This window comes from Mugil cephalus, chromosome 9 (assembly GCF_022458985.1).
Source record: "Mugil cephalus isolate CIBA_MC_2020 chromosome 9, CIBA_Mcephalus_1.1, whole genome shotgun sequence".
NCBI classification, from domain to species: domain Eukaryota; kingdom Metazoa; phylum Chordata; class Actinopteri; order Mugiliformes; family Mugilidae; genus Mugil; species Mugil cephalus.
Genome location: NC_061778.1, coordinates 4,196,862 through 4,212,619, shown reverse-complemented (window position 1 = coordinate 4,212,619; position 15,758 = coordinate 4,196,862). Strand labels below are relative to the sequence as shown.

Below are 15,758 nucleotides of genomic sequence, written 5' to 3'. Positions count from 1 at the left end.
CTAAGACAAAGACGGGGTCAAATGGGTAATTTCTTTTTTCGACTGCCGCTTTTGTAGCTGTGGTCGTCCTTTCACTGGCCTCTGTTAATGTTCCTCCGGCCGTCCCTCCTTTCCCCCTCACCGCTCTGCTTCTCATACAATCAGCGAATATCTCACAAAGCACTTACACAGATTAGAGCCTAGTGCTTTGCTTTGATTCCCATTTGCCCGCTGCCTTTTCAACAACATCCTGAAGTCCATTTTCCAATAAGTTAGATACAATCAGGACTAACAATGCTAACAATGACTGCCATACAGAATTCTCCAACAATTGGATTTTTATTTTTATTTTTTTTGTTGATTGCTGTAATATAAAGCACGTCGGGCTGATATTGTCAGAAATGGCCTTTTTTTTTTTTGCTTTGAATTTGCTTTGATTGGATTAGAGTAACGTGACTCCACTTTAACCTGACTACTTTGCGTTGACAATGTGAATCTTTGGCCTTCAAGTTTTCAGCCATTTGAGATCAGCAGCGTGTGTTTTATTCGTGAAATGGTGCAGAGAGGGAGGGAGGGAGGAGTGATAAGGACAAAGACATTGGAGAACCAGGAAGGAGAGGAAGTCCGTTTGAGTCTGTCGTGCCTCCAGGACGGAGTTAACAGGGTGTGTTGGCTCGTCTGTGAGGTTGGACATGTGCCTGTCCAGCTGAATGTATATTTGTGTGTGTGCTGTATTCAGTTTATGTGTGTGTGTGTGTGCATGCAGACTCAGCTCTGGCTGGCTCTGCAGCTCATCACACGCCGCAGCCAACTGCTGATTACACAGCACTTGTTTTGTCCTCGCTCTGCTCTGCTCTGTTCTGCACCTATTGTCAGCCTGCTAGCCTGTGCACAATTAGATGGAGAGCTTTGTGCAACACGCAGTTACTCAAAAAAGTCTCCCTCTTCAGCCGCCGCGTTGTCCTCAGATCGAAGCTACGTCGGACATGCACGTCCGGGCGTCTTCCGAGTGCGCAGCAAGCAGTTGTTTATCCGACGGCCTCCCTGCTCGTTCCCTTGATCCGTCTTTGAGACCTGTTTACTCAGCCCGATGACACGATGACAATAAGGAGCGCATCAGTTCCGTTCCACTTCCTGTCTAGAGGCTCCCTAGTGTGCGTTTTGGGACGATTTGGCATGCAGAGCCGCATCGCCTCATTGATTAATTAGAGATTCCCCAGCATCAGGCGACTGTTAGCAGGCCGTGACTTATTGCCTCAGCATGGAGCTGACGATCTGATTGACGTGGGCACAGCTGTTTTAAGGCCAGCCGTGAGAAAAACCGGCCACACCATAGGTTTGAGTAAAACTTCTGCTTTGTGAACGATGTTGGGTCTGTTTGAGGGAAGTAAATAAGTCCGGGGAGGACGGGCCAAAGATAGCAGATTTCCTCTCGTCGAAGGGCGCGGAGGTAAACAAAGACATTAGCAGGGAAACGAAAATAACTAAAATCCACATATCCTTTGGAGACACGTATTTTTTTTGTACTTGTACCTGTTTACAGTGTCTTGTATTTTGTGGAAGGTTCCTGGTGTGTCTCGAAGAGTAAACAATCTGTCCTTTGAGGAAAGACTTTGTCCCAGGAGGTCTAGACAAGCAAAGCTCAACCCTCAACTAGGAATGTCCTGTTTTGTGAAGCATGGTGTACTGAAGCTTTTTCTCAGGCCTGCAGTTCTTTGTGTGCAGCCTTTCAGTCAAAAAACAAAAAGCAAAACCTTTTGCACAAATCCAATCAAACGTTGCTTAACCATCAAATATTCCCTAGGTGCGTTTAATTTGTCTGGGCCAGGACACACAGCACCGAAGTTGTTCCATCACGTCTTGTGCCGTTATCTATCGCAGTGCGTGAGTCTGCTTTATGTGGGCACAGTTCACAGCACAGAGTTTATGAGAAAACCCAGCGAGGCAGAGTCTCTCGTGTCTGTCAGCCAGAATATTCCCCTTTAGCATTTGTGAGCTCTGTAATGACTGAGCGCACCTCTTTGTCCTTCCTTCTGCAGGCGCTGGCGGCCAACGCAGGCACGGGCTTCGCCGTGGCCGAGCCACAGGTGGCGATGTTCTGCGGAAAACTCAACATGCACGTCAACATCCAGACCGGCCGCTGGGAGCCCGACCCGTCCGGAACCAAGAGCTGCGTAGGAACCAAAGAGGGCGTGCTGCAGTACTGCCAGGAGGTGAGTCACTGTGGCACGGACACAATCGTGTTCACGGAGACGGAGTGAAATTTAAGCGGCAGAGTCGGTTTTGAAAAGGCAGCGACAACGAGGCGTGTCGTCAGTGCGCAATCGGTTAAAGGAGGGCGAGGGCGGCTCACCGGCATACCTCCTTATCTTTGACTTCATTTGCACCCTTTGAAAGATGTGATTTTTAATTAAAAATCTGACTTTTATAGTATAAAATTCCATCTCGTACTTTTGATCAGATTAGACCGCGCTGATTTCAGTCTGTAATTTCATCACTTTAGTTTAGGATTAAGTTGCGCTGCTGGGAATTAGCTGCCAAAGTAGGAAAAAAGTCAATTTTCATTTCACTTTGATTTGTCATTAGAAACGCTACTGAGCTCTTTCCTGAAAGACAGATATTATTTACAGTATAGCGGGTGGCATTTCAATTACAAGACTCTTTGAGCTGCCGTTTCCTCTGGCTGCCTCTGAAATTAAGGACGTGTTTTACCACACCGCAGATATTCTCCCTAATATTTCCTCCTACTGTATCTCCTGTAGCACGGGAGGTTTGCTGCTAATACTGTTATGGTTTATTACACAGCTGTCTAGGAAGGAAAATACAGGCTGTACATTTGTAAGCAGCCTTCCTCGGAAGCTTCAGTTGCATTACTTGATGACATTTTGATAGCATTTGGGGAATGTGTAAATTGTGTGCTCTTTCACAGCTGAGCAGATGGCATCTACAGAGTATAAAGCGCGGATTAAAGGATCCTATTGAAGCCCCACTTATCGCAATTTCTCCTTCCTTTTCATACACGCACACATTCACGCAAAATCCCTCTCTTATTATTCAACACACACTTTCTTCTTCTTCTTCTGCTTCTTCTTCTTCTTCTAACAGATGTATCCAGAGCTCCAAATCACCAATGTGGTGGAGGCCAACCAGCCGATCCGCATTGAGAACTGGTGCAAGACGGAAAGGAAGGTGTGCAAGGGGCACGCCCACATCGTGGTGCCGTACAAATGCTTAGGTAAGCTAGTGCGCTAATAAGTAGTCCGAGAAAACCACTTAAACGTTTATAAACGACCCTTCAAAATTGGTTGTTCTCCGCTTCCCCTCCCGTTCTCCGTTAGCCTTTTGTTCAGAGAAGAGAAAGAGGAGATTATGATGCATCTTCGCCACAGGCAGAGGTGACACGGAGCGATATTAGAGTCCGATTCAGTTGACTAATTCTGGCCTTGAGCTGCAGATTTGGCAGATCCAGGCTGGATGGGAGCTAATGTGTCTCAGAATGGATGGCCAAAGGGGAGTGTGTTGGAGGGTGGTGGTGGTGGTGGTGGGGGCTATTATTGCTGGGGAGGCTTGTTGAGCAATAAAGCACTATCTTATTTCCCCCTTCAGACAGTGGCCATAAACTCAAACAGACACACAGGGTCAGCAGCAGAGGGGTCCGCGAGGAGGCCTTCTTTATTACTCCCCATTCCTTCATCCGCCTGCACTGTCATACGCGGCTCTCCGCCTCCTCCGTCTCCCGTAGCATCCCTGTAATCAGCAGTGGCAACACGGCTATATTCAGGTTTATTAAATGTCAGATATAGCCTCAGTCTGCGCAGACCGCATGCCTCCGTGCCCCCTGACTTAGAAAACACGGCACTCTCTCCCCATTCACCCCCCCCCCTCGAGGATTGCAATAACAGAGAAAGAGAGTTCTGAAACAAAGCTTCTCCTTGTATTTGTCCGGCTATGCCAGGAAGGGAAAAACATCTTCCTCCACGCTGGAGACGCTTTCCGGCACCCTTCCTCTGTCCTAAAGCCCTTTGCTGATTGAGTTGTGCTGCTTCCCGGGATAAAAAATCCATTAGCAGTTGCACTGGACTGTGAAATGCTCCACCATTCAAGAGCATTTTTGGCTAATGCAGAGGAGTGGTTTTTGGGGAATTCAAGGGACGGCGCACACGCACACACACACACACACACACACATATACACAACTGGAGTGGCTTCTTGGTGGCTGAGGGAGGAACGCAGACGAGAGGGATTCACAGCCAGATGCCTCGAGTTATTTCTCCTGACAGCTCCTGCGTCTCGCGTCTTCACCGTGTCCGGCCGCTGCAGCCATCAACAACCCAGGACCTCTCATTAAAATTCAGCAACAGTGACACGACTTCCATTTAATTAAAAAAACAACGCCGTCCCCTCCCCTGGATTAATTAAATAGCTTCGCTGCTTGTTCCTGCACAAATTTTTTGCCATCATAGTTAAAAAGGTCCGCGCACTCGTGGCCCCCTCTAAATTACAGAGGCCTTCTGCTGCTCTGCTGGGTTCGCAAATGAGGAGATTGAACTGAGAGAACAGAGGAGACAGATGGACAAGGAGAGATAAACATAAGGTGCTGGCGAGAAGGAGGCTGCACACGGGGTTTTTGTGCTTAATTATGTAATGGAGCATGTTAGGGGCTTAGTTGGAGGGCTCCGATCATATGCTGCGAGGCACGCCATGCCTCTGCCACTTCACTTCACCGTGCCTCACCTCTCCGGTCTATTATTTGTCAGACCCCTCGATCATATCGGATGCAGTGACGGCTCCTTTTGAATTATTCATCATTTTGGGATGTTCGGATGATGTTCCACAGGAATGGACATCAGACGTTTCTGGCTTATATTTGTCACTGTATTTTTAATTATAATAGAATCAAAAAGAAATGAAATACACCAAAGGGAGGTGAGGTGTAGCTTGAAGGATATGATTAAAAGGCCAAAGCCAGCACCCGTGTCAAGTTAATAGGTTTATATGAATAATGCAAGTGCTAAGGAAGGAGCTCGGTGTTAAAAGAGAGAGATGGGTTATGCTGTATCCGGCTCTCCACACAAAAGCTCAGAGCCACGATCCCTCCATGTTTCCCGTCCCCAAACAATGACTCCGCAAATGAATGTGATTTTTTATTTTTTATTTTTTTTCCACTGCTCTCTAATCCCTGCAGCATGATGTCTTTGTCAAACAGCACTGGATTACGTTAGGGTACTTTTTTTATTTTCATTACTGTGCCTGAAATGGTGAGAACAGTCGGCGGCAGATGTTTGCCTGGGTGTTGGTTAGTGTGCGAGGCAGACTGGCTCTTACACAATGATCAGTTGTTTGGGAACAATTTGCTGGGACAACACAGACTGCTGCAGCAGCCTCCCGCTCGAAAAGGAAATCTGTGGTAAAACAATCATTTCTGGCCTTAATGGTCCGTGTATGTGTTGGTCATTGGGTTTTCCGTTAAGAAAAACAACAGCGGTTATTTGATTTTCAATTTTAAAATTCAAAAATTAAAATTCAAGGTCCAGGGATAAACAAAACAAAACGTTTAAAACCGGTCTATTTTCATTTTCTATTTCTAAAAATAAAAAATAAAATCGTTGGAAGATGGAAACAAAAAAGCGTCCGTTTTTTTTTCGTATTTTGCAACCGGAAGTTGGCGTTTTCAAAGTAAGAGCATAGTGCATGAGGACGGTACCGCGTTTATGGTAAGAACGCTCAAATTATGACTTATCTTTGGTTTCCCAAGCTAGCCCAGGCTAAAACGTCTTTGGAGCTTTACTCTGACGTGATTTTTGTCGTGATAGCAAAATAAGGCTAGTCATATGCAGAAATCTCTGTACTTTATCAGTTAATGTTAGCTACTAGCTAACTGTTCCCTGATTATATGTAGTTATTTTTTAGTTTTTACCTGAAATATACGGTTTAGTTTTTCTGCAGCCGTGTCCTCTTTCCTGAAACCATTTATTATTTCTAAAAACAACGTACTGATCCATATCCATCTCTGTCACAACGCGTCGTCCTCATACGTGCTCTTACTTTGAAAACGGCAACTTCCGGTCGCGCACTATGTGAAAACGGTCACTTTTTTGTTTGATTTTATTTTTTGTTTTTAGAAACAGAAACAGTTTATCTATCTGTTCATCCTTTCTCGACCCCGATAAAGAAAAATGCTTTGAATTTAATTTTAATCTCTCAATTTTGAAATGAAAATCAAGTAACTGCTCATTTTTTGTTTTTTGTAATGTCCTTTTCTGAATGGAAAATCCAATGACCAAAACATACACGGACCCTTAATAAACTCATAAGGAACTTAAATTTGTTTCTGGTTTGTAGACTGAAGAATGTTTTGAACATCTGTTTCTGTTGAAAGCAGCCTTCATTAATCTTCAATAATGTAATATATTTTAGGCATTATTATTCAGGTGTACTAACAGTTTGAAGTGCTTGTTTCATGATATCACGATATCATGACATACTGTGGTTTTCTTGTTGACTAATTTTGTTGGTTTAACTGGGCGCACAGTGACTAGTCCTGATATCATCAGAAGTCCTGAGTATAATTGCCAATACTTTGATAAGAGGTACAAACTCGGGCTTGTTTCTGCACCGCACCTCGAGCTGTTTAAATTCCTTCACCTCTCACAGGAGGCTCGCTGCAAATCTTCATAAATGACTCGCAGCAGACTTTAAGTTTGAGTTTTGTGGAGAAAAAATTGACTACATTCCTCAACTAGTATAAAATAATGTATCTGCACCACACGTTTAGAGAATGCGAAAGATTACGAAATGCTAAGGCTCAGACAAATGACACATTGTTGAGTAAACATGTGGTCAGAAATGATTTGCTAACAATGGAAAAGTTGTCTGTGCGTGCTCAGAGTTGAACCCAGGAGCAAAATGCAAATGTTATTTCCATTATTCAGCATCAAATTGCAGCTGCTTCCTGGTTTTAGTCACGTCTCCTCCGTGTAATCCTGATGACAGATCAGATTTTCGCTTTCCATAATCCATGATGTAAATGAAAACAAAAGGTTAGCTACACAGCCAAAGGTTAAAAGCACAAACCTGGAACTTGATAGTATATTAACCTAGGGGTGGGAAAAAATATTGATATGGCAATATATCGCGATACCTTTTCTTCTGATACAATATCGATATCAATATCGAAGTTTTGGGTCGATCGTGAACGAGTCCTGCGTACCGGCTCCGCATTTTTAATATATTTAACATTGTTTTTTGACATAGTTTGTTATTATCACTGTAATTTGATGTGCATATAAACAACTTGTATTTTAAGCTGCATTTAAAATTGCTCATTATATATTGCAGTATCATAATATCGCAATAATGTATCGTATCGTGACTCAAGTATCGTGATACGTATCGTGAATCGTGATTTTCCACGTGTATATCTTACGTTATCTCTCAAAACACGACATAAAGTTTCAGATATTTTACTGATTTCAATCAAATTAATCACAAGTAGCTGTAATGAAAGTATTTTTCCCGGTGCACCGGTTCTATTCTCACCTCACCTCCACATGCCTTAGACGTTTATAGATAAAGCAGCTCAGGCATTCGATGGCACAAGCAAGGACATCTGATAGATGGAAGGTTAAAGGAAAGGTAGATGAATGGAGTAGATGAGGAGTGGGGGTCAATGTGAAAGACTAGAATACTCTCTCTCTCAAACACACACACACTACACAAACTAAACTGCACAGAGTCGGGATTGCTTGCAGAGAGTGTGGCACAGCTGCTCTCCAAACACCACCATCCATCACCCACTGCGGTGTGACTGCATCTGCTTGAGACCCACAACCCAAAGAAACCTGAGTCTGAGTGTGAGTGGACCGGGCGGAGTGGGAGAAGGATATGAAATGAAAAGAGAGCGCATCCGGTGAACAGGATGTGGAGCTGAGGGTTACATTTCCTTGAGCTTTCTCAGTCTCTCTCTCTCTCCCTGTTTCTGTGGAAACTAAGAGGAGGAAAGTTTTTAAAGTAAGAATGGTAAAATATATTGAGAGCCTTAGCAGGAATAGTAATAATAATAATTAAAAAAAAGCTACATTAGTCTCCTACAAAGTAGCACATTACATGTACTCGCATGAAAGTAAAATCCGCAAAGTGCACAAAAACAAAAGCTGTCATTATGCAGAAATGCCACTCTCTGACTCTTACATGGTTTTATTTTATTTTATTTTTAACGCTCCCTCTAGTCAAGACGTAGCTAAATTTAACTTCTTAATAGCGCACGGTGGGTGAACAAGGACTGAAAACGGAAAAGCTGATGTCAGACAAATTGGATTTAAAAATTGCTCTCGAAATGTGGGGAATTAGAAGCGGCAGAAGAATAAATGGAGGATTTTTAAAAGTTGGCAGAAAACGACGCCTTTTCGCGCTTCTCCCGAAACAAGGGTTTAAAATTAAAAGAAAGAAAAAGAAAAAAAAAAGACATGAATAATTGATTACCTGACTGTCAAGATTGTTGAATGGGCTCGTGTTAGTCGAGCAGCTGATTTATGAACTGTTCTGGGGCTAAGGCGAAGATGGGAAACTGTATCTTAGTACCTGATTAAAAGTACTTTTCACCAGTGGTGGGCACAGAGCAGCAGACAGGCATCAGAGGTTTGGAGGAGGCGGTGGGGGTTGTTGCTGCACCTCCTGGGCGGAGATGAGAAGCAGCTGCTGAGTCCTCTGCTATTTCCAGCTCTCTCCTCTTCCTATTGCTACCCTCTCATTTTCCAAAACACTGCCTTTTTTTCACCCTCCGCCTGCTTCGCCTGCGCTCCAGCGGCTCCGCCTCAGGACGAGGTCACGCCGACCACTAAACGAGCGGCTATGGGGACGACTCCCAGCCCTTCGCCGTCAAACCTCTAGACCCTCATTTGTGTGTTTGCAGTCCGCCCACTCTTTAGCCACTCTGATCCCCGGCTTGGGTTTTGCTCCACTCTAAACCTTCTATTTATCCCTCCCCCCCTCCCTCCTTGTGTCTCCCACACCCCCCCACCTCCTGCCTGGCTTTCCATCTGTTTCTGATGGCACCTGAGCACCTTGTCAGCCTGCCAGCCTGTCAGCAGTCACCGTCCTTTTTTTAATGTTTCTTTTGACCCCTGCGCGACATTCTTACCTCCTCGCCGCGTTTTGTCAGCCCCGAAAACTATTCATAGAAAATACACAAGATGCCTCGGAAACCCATTTGTCTCCTTTTGAATAGTCTATCCGACAGCTCTCGCTCCATGAATAAAACATGTCTGAATTTAATTCATCAAGAAAATGATATCATTCGTGTACAGGAGGAGGCCTGGACTCCCTTAAAAAAAAGAGTCACAGCTGGAGATCAGATTGCCTCCTCTGCCGTTTTTGGTTGCGGCGTTTTTACGGATGCAGCTATAGAAGAAGAGGGGATGAATTCCTCTCGGTTTCTGGCGCCCTGACAGATGTTCAAGTGTCAACCGTCCTCTTTGTTACGCCACCGTAATGAAATGTAAAGGATCCGGCAGCTATGAATTATTGAATCATTTCATCTGCTATCCTTTTTTTAGTCCTGCAGGATGATTTATTGTTTTCTAAACCTGGCCGGTGTTGTTGAGCGGTGATCGGGGCTGAGAGGAGATCTCTCTCTTCGTGGGCAGATTGCCGCGGCGTGTGACTAACGGCCATATTGGTCCTTGTGATTCTCTGTGTCGCAGTGGGCGAGTTTGTGAGTGACGTGCTTCTGGTCCCGGAGAAGTGCAAGTTCTTCCACAAGGAGCGCAAGGACATGTGCGTCAGCCATCAGCAGTGGCACGGCGTGGCCAAAGAGGTAAGGAGGAAGTGACTTCACAGGAAGCAGTGGGAGGATGTAACATGTTAGAGATGGAAAGGAAAAAGTCCTGAGCTTTAACTTTTAGAAATTAAATTTTGTACTTTCTTCCTGCTGCCAAAAACCAGTCGCACTTAATATCACTCCACCTGTCTCAGCGAGTCTCTGAGGTCCTCTGATCACAGGCCGCCTGGGAAACCCTCACATTTCAGATCCTAATCAGATTAGTGTTGTGACTCTTATGCGGCTAATCCCCACCGGACGGCTTCAGATCCAGCCCTCGGGGGTCTACTTTGACCGTGACAGTGAGAGCGGCGGCTCACGTAGCCCATCAAGCTTCTACTCGTGTCACTCGCCACTACCCCTCATTCCTCCCGACTCATAATACACATGATACAAATGCCAGAGCTCGAGTCTGCAGCCTTAGATAGTGTGACATCCACAGGCACCAACAACACGTAGTTTATAGCGAATGTAGTGTCGCACCTAAGCAGTAATAAATCTTACCAGGGGGGGAATCTGGGTGAGAAAATTAGAAAACAATCTCTGTCCTTTACTCTGAACTTTCAGCTGAACTTTAAAGGATAATAGGAACTTCTAAGGCTGGGCGGTACGACCAAAAATGCATAATCACATGTTCGCAACATTTTCACTTGGTTGTAAGAGGAATTAATGCAGTAGATTGATAAAGGATGGACTATTTTACTGTGATGGTGAGTAAATACTGTAGGATAATCCCACACTAGTTGTGAAATAGGTTTGCATGGTCCCGTGTTAGCACTGACTACTGATGCTTTACAGCTCGGAGAAAAAACAAAAAAATAATTAAATGTTGGCACGATGGAATAAAGAAACAGGGACAATTACAGTTTCATTTATTTTGATATTTTTATTCATATTTTAACATATTTAAACTGCTATGTCTCTATTATCAGTAGCGGCACGGCCGGCTACCGTAATAATTATAGTCTATGCGCAACATTTTTTTCCCTCATTTATAAAGCTAAAATTGGGGACATTTTCGGGGACAGCTCTAAAAAAAAAAAAACCAAATAACCAACACGGTATCTTTCTTCTCGTTCTGCTGCTTCATTTATCAGACCTTCCATCTTTCCATCTTCACCATGCCTCGGTATTCGGTGTGAACTGGTATACCGCCCAGCCCTAGAACTTTCTTTTCGGATTTGCATTAATCATTGCAGTTAGATAATTACCTCTATATTGTTTACGTGTATACTAGATATTACAATACAGTGCATTCTACCTAGTATGAATCAAAAATCAATCAATTTTAACTATAAGCTTCAGCTGATTCACCTTCACAAACCGTTTTCCTCCACCCTCTCAGGCCTGCTCCAAGAGCTCCATGATGCTGCACAGCTACGGGATGCTGCTGCCCTGTGGTATCGACAAGTTCCACGGCACAGAGTACGTGTGCTGCCCCGCCTCCCTGACCGGAGAGCAGGTAGAGGATGAGGAGATTGATGAGGCAGATCTGGATGAGGATATGGCCGTAGAGGACAGGTGAGCACTTCTGAAGGGGAGGGGAGGGGGACAGTGTCTGCGGCTGCATGCACGTCTTTGAAATACTGCAAGCATAATGTGGGCTCTGTTGGGAAGGGCAGGTATTACCGGCCATCTGGATGAATTAAAGTTTTGTGACATTGATGTACGGGCAGCTGCTCTGCCCCCGTTGATAAATCACTCCTCTTCCCTGGCTCCCGTCTCCTTTCCCCTCCGTAGCGAGACGCCAGCTGACGAGCAGCCCACACAAAAGGAGGAGCCGATAGACGAGGACGAAGACGAGGAGGCGGAGGAGGAGGAGGAGGAGGAGGACGAGGAGGAGTACCACTACGTCTACGAGGACGAGGAGTCGGATAAGGAGGATGAGGACGTTGAGGATGAGAAGAAGGAGAGCCGCAAAATCTCAGACAATCAGGACGAGGACAAGACTTTACAGGAAGTGAAAGGTTTGTAAATTGACATTTTCTCACCAGTCTGTAATTAAATAAACATTTTTTGTTTTATCCACTACATCATCTCACAGCAGATGCTGCTGTTGAGAGCAAATCATCCTCAGCCTCATTTGTAGCTGGACTTAGATGTAGCGGCGGCTCTGAGTGTCCGCTGGTAGCTTGTAATTCAGACATTGGAATTTAGTGCTGCCCCCTAGTGGCCCGGATGATCTAACAACCTTTCCCCCCACCCCCTCCCCCCGGCAGCGGTGTGCACCCTGGAGGCCGAGACCGGCCCCTGCCGTGCCTCCATGCCCCGCTGGCATTTCGACATGAGCCAGAGGAAGTGCGTGCGCTTCATATACGGGGGCTGCGCCGGCAACCGCAACAATTTCGACTCAGAGGAGTACTGCATGGCCGTGTGCAAACGCCTGAGTAAGTCACGTGACGGAGGCCAGTCTCTAAAAAACAAACAAAAAAAAAACATCTTTCTATCTGTCTGTGTCTTTGCTGGAGACTCCCTGCTGAAAACACTTGAGGATCACATAGGTTTAGTCTGACACTGACTTGTAAACAGAACATCTGTTCCGCAGCCTTCGGCTCTCACTCATGAAAATCACTACAGCTGTTGTCACCATGTCACCTCCGCCACAGAAATCACAACAGCTACATCCACTCGACATTGTACTCTTTTATTTTTTTTTACTGCGATACATCGTGTTCTCAAACTAATTTTCAAAAACAATATTTGGCATTTTTGCTTCATGAGTAACTTTGATAATTTCTCCAAATAGTTGCAGAGTGATGTGGTTTTAATAGATGAACCAATTAACAGTTTCAGCATCGTATCATTAAATACGATCTTTGCTGTCAAATAGGATCTTTTAAGTGGTTAAAGTGTTTGTTTTTAACAATATAGAAAGAGATCAAGGTGATTTTAGGTTTATTAGTATAACGTGTATTCAGATAAGATTATGGTTCAATGTCTCAATCTACAGCCACGTCTGTATTTGATATAACAGTTAGTTTCTCTTTTATTATTGACCAGTCGACACTGTCTTTCAGTGCTGGTTCTGACATCACAACGCTCTGTTCTGTAGCATAAATAATAAAAACAGTGAAGTATTAAAAAGCTGGAATCATATTTATTCTCATTTCCTAATTAATAAACCATTATCTTGTTTTATGAAAATTTAAAATTGTATTTTGTTAAAGTATAGTTACTACTACTAAAAAAAAGACAAAAATGTTATATTCGTTATTTGCATACACTTCACTAGTATTATTATTTCTTCTTTATTTGAACTTTATTCACATGCATGCTAACTTTCCAACACAACCTCTAGAATTTCTGTCTCCTCTATTTGTCCGTGTTTGCTCATTTGTCCATGTTGTCTGTCTCTCATCTATTTAACACAACACTGTCAATATTTTTGCTCAAAACTCATCCACACTTGTCAATAAGCACTTCTTTTTTTTTTTGCATCTTGCAGTGTTTCACTTTTCATCCAATTAAGCCCAACTCATGGACATAACGAATTGGATTTTTTTCTTTTGCATTTCAAAACTAAAACGATTTGAGTTGGAGCAGTGAAGTTTGGTAACAGTAGCCGAGTGTTTTACCTTCAACCCTCCCGAGTCTCCGCTGTTTTTTGATGCTGGAGTGAAACGACGAGGTCTCTTCCTGTTTGCCAGCCTGGAGCGTTATCGTTTCTGCAAGTTTCGGCGGCGCAACCGACTGAGCCCCGTGTTTTTTCTGTGTAGCGACGAACCCAGAACGGAGCCCTCTGGCCTCGCCCCCGTGTGACCCAGCTGTCAAACGCAGAGATATTTCCATTAGTGTCGGAGGCGCGACCTGTCAGGAGTAGGCCAACGGGAAGATGAAATCAAAAGGAAAGACTGTCAGATTCCCTTAAATTTATCAGACTTGCTAAGAATGGAGGACCATCGGGGAAAGAAGTGCTTCTGTGAGGATTTACTCCTCCTTCATTCTGCATTTACCCTTTAACTCGCTTTCTCTTTGTGCCTGGTAGCGTGTCTGTCTTCGTCTTACCTGGATATCAGCTGCTCTGTCTGTTCATCCGTCCGTCCGTCTGTGCGTCTCTGTGTCAGTCTGTCCGGTTGTCAGTTTCCAGGCCTAACTATTACCCAACGTCTGTTTCCTGAATTGTGCAGCCATGCCCCCGACTCCACAGCCCACCGACGACGTGGACATCTACTTTGAGACGCCCGCCGATGACAAGGAGCACAGTCGCTTCCAGAGAGCCAAGGAGCAGCTGGAGATCAGGCACCGCAACCGCATGGAGAGGGTGAGTTTCCAGGGGGACGTGTTGTCAGGACATCAAATGACATCAATGAAAAAACCTCCAAGGTGCTCTTTGGTGTCGGGGTAATGAATTGTAGCAAACTAACCTGTGCTTGTTCACGATGTCACTGATGAAAGCTATGTGCCGAAACACATGCATTTTAATTTTCACAATGTATTAGCCACTTTCAGTAAACTTTGGACCTCACGAGTACCTTGGTCACTTTTGCTAAAGTAGCAATATGTTCTACAGCGCAACTGAGTGTTTATCGCTTATCATTCAGCAAATATGATGCATTGTTTGAATTATTTTGCAATAAAAGTGCAGAAGGGAAAGTAATTCTTTTAAGAGAACAAGAGCAGGGAACATATTTTTTAAGAATTTAAGAGTAAACATATGAACCAGCTCCTGCCTGAAGAGAGATTACAAGAAGCAAGGTCACGATTTAAGGGTCTCCTACGTTTGTGTTATTAAAGCATCGGTTTTTCACAAACTTACACAAAATGTTAAACGTGTAAAAAGTCAATACTCCTCCCCTCTAGTTTTGCTGCACACTGAAAAAAATACACTTAATTATGATCACAAACTGTTGTCGGACCACCTCGTATCTCACCTCATTTCTTTCTCTCTGTCTCCAGGTAAGAAAAGAGTGGGAAGAGGCTGATCGCCAGGCGAAGAACCTGCCCAAGGCTGAGAGGCAAACATTGATCCAGGTAAGACACTGATCCCATCACCCCCCCCATCTCCCCCCCCCCTCCATCCATCCCTCCCGGGAACCCCCCTCACCCACCCCCCCTGTCCCTTTGTTTGGATGTGATATGACGGCTTACAGACCCTGGGTCCCTCACTCCCTGTTCCATTAAAGATCCTTTTCCCCGGCTGCTCTATCTTTATCACTCTAAGGCTAAATTAGGCCGCTGTCTGAATGGGGAGACTTCTAAATGACTCCCTAACTCCCTTGACAAGCCTCTGAGGCGACATGAGTGAAACCGAGAACCCCCCCCCCCCACACACACACACTCTTATGGGCAGAAGCTAAATGAGTGCCATACTGTTTTGTGGTGCATATATTCACGGCCGGTCAAAACTTTTTTGAAATGTAGCAGTTTAATGTCTCATTTTACTCTGAAGTGAAAGCACAGACCAAATAGAATAAAATAGAACATAACACACCAACAAAATCAACAGTGCGAAAGGAAAAGGAGGACTGGTAATATGTATAAGACTGTATTGATATGTATTAACCAAACAAATGTGAATACAATGAATGATGATGTGGAACCACTTCAGAACTTTAAATGCTGTATTACAGAGCAGCAGGAATAAACTATCATTTTTCTTGTCTCAGAAACTAGTGTAATGAGAAAGAAAAAGCTTTTTAATTTAGCCAGCAGGCATAATTAAAAAACAAAACAAAAAAAAAGGACAAAAAATCTGTCTGTTAAATGCTGACTACATATATGAAGCTTTTTATTTCCCTTTTTGTATCATGTTATCCAGTAAATATAACGTATAAAGTGATCCTTATAAATGATTTTGAAATGAATAAGTGAGAGTACTGGTTGTGTCAAGTTTTGATCTTGTGTCCAGTTTGTTAATGTAACTGTATTTTATGTTCGCTGCAATGTTTGGTTGACAAAATTGGTGAAACCCCAGCTGTGGTTAAGCTCCAGCAGCTAATGGGGATCTAATAATAAATAATAA

At 44.0% G+C, this 15,758-nt stretch overlaps 1 protein-coding gene across 5 annotated transcripts in view; it reads left to right on the top strand.

Annotated features, from left to right (window-relative positions):
* Positions 1-15,758, top strand: part of aplp2 (amyloid beta (A4) precursor-like protein 2) — a 54,060-nt gene that overhangs the window by 25,754 nt on the left and 12,548 nt on the right. For 4 of the 5 annotated variants that reach the window (XM_047593340.1, XM_047593341.1, XM_047593339.1 and 1 more), the window contains exons 2-9: positions 2,019-2,192; positions 3,085-3,214; positions 9,681-9,793; positions 11,142-11,317; positions 11,537-11,763; positions 12,016-12,183; positions 13,924-14,057; positions 14,693-14,767. In XM_047593340.1, coding sequence (XP_047449296.1) covers positions 2,019-2,192; positions 3,085-3,214; positions 9,681-9,793; positions 11,142-11,317; positions 11,537-11,763; positions 12,016-12,183; positions 13,924-14,057; positions 14,693-14,767 — 1,197 coding nt within the window. The remainder of the gene's footprint in view (positions 1-2,018; positions 2,193-3,084; positions 3,215-9,680; positions 9,794-11,141; positions 11,318-11,536; positions 11,764-12,015; positions 12,184-13,923; positions 14,058-14,692; positions 14,768-15,758) is intronic. The other variant, XM_047593342.1, reaches the window with a different exon arrangement.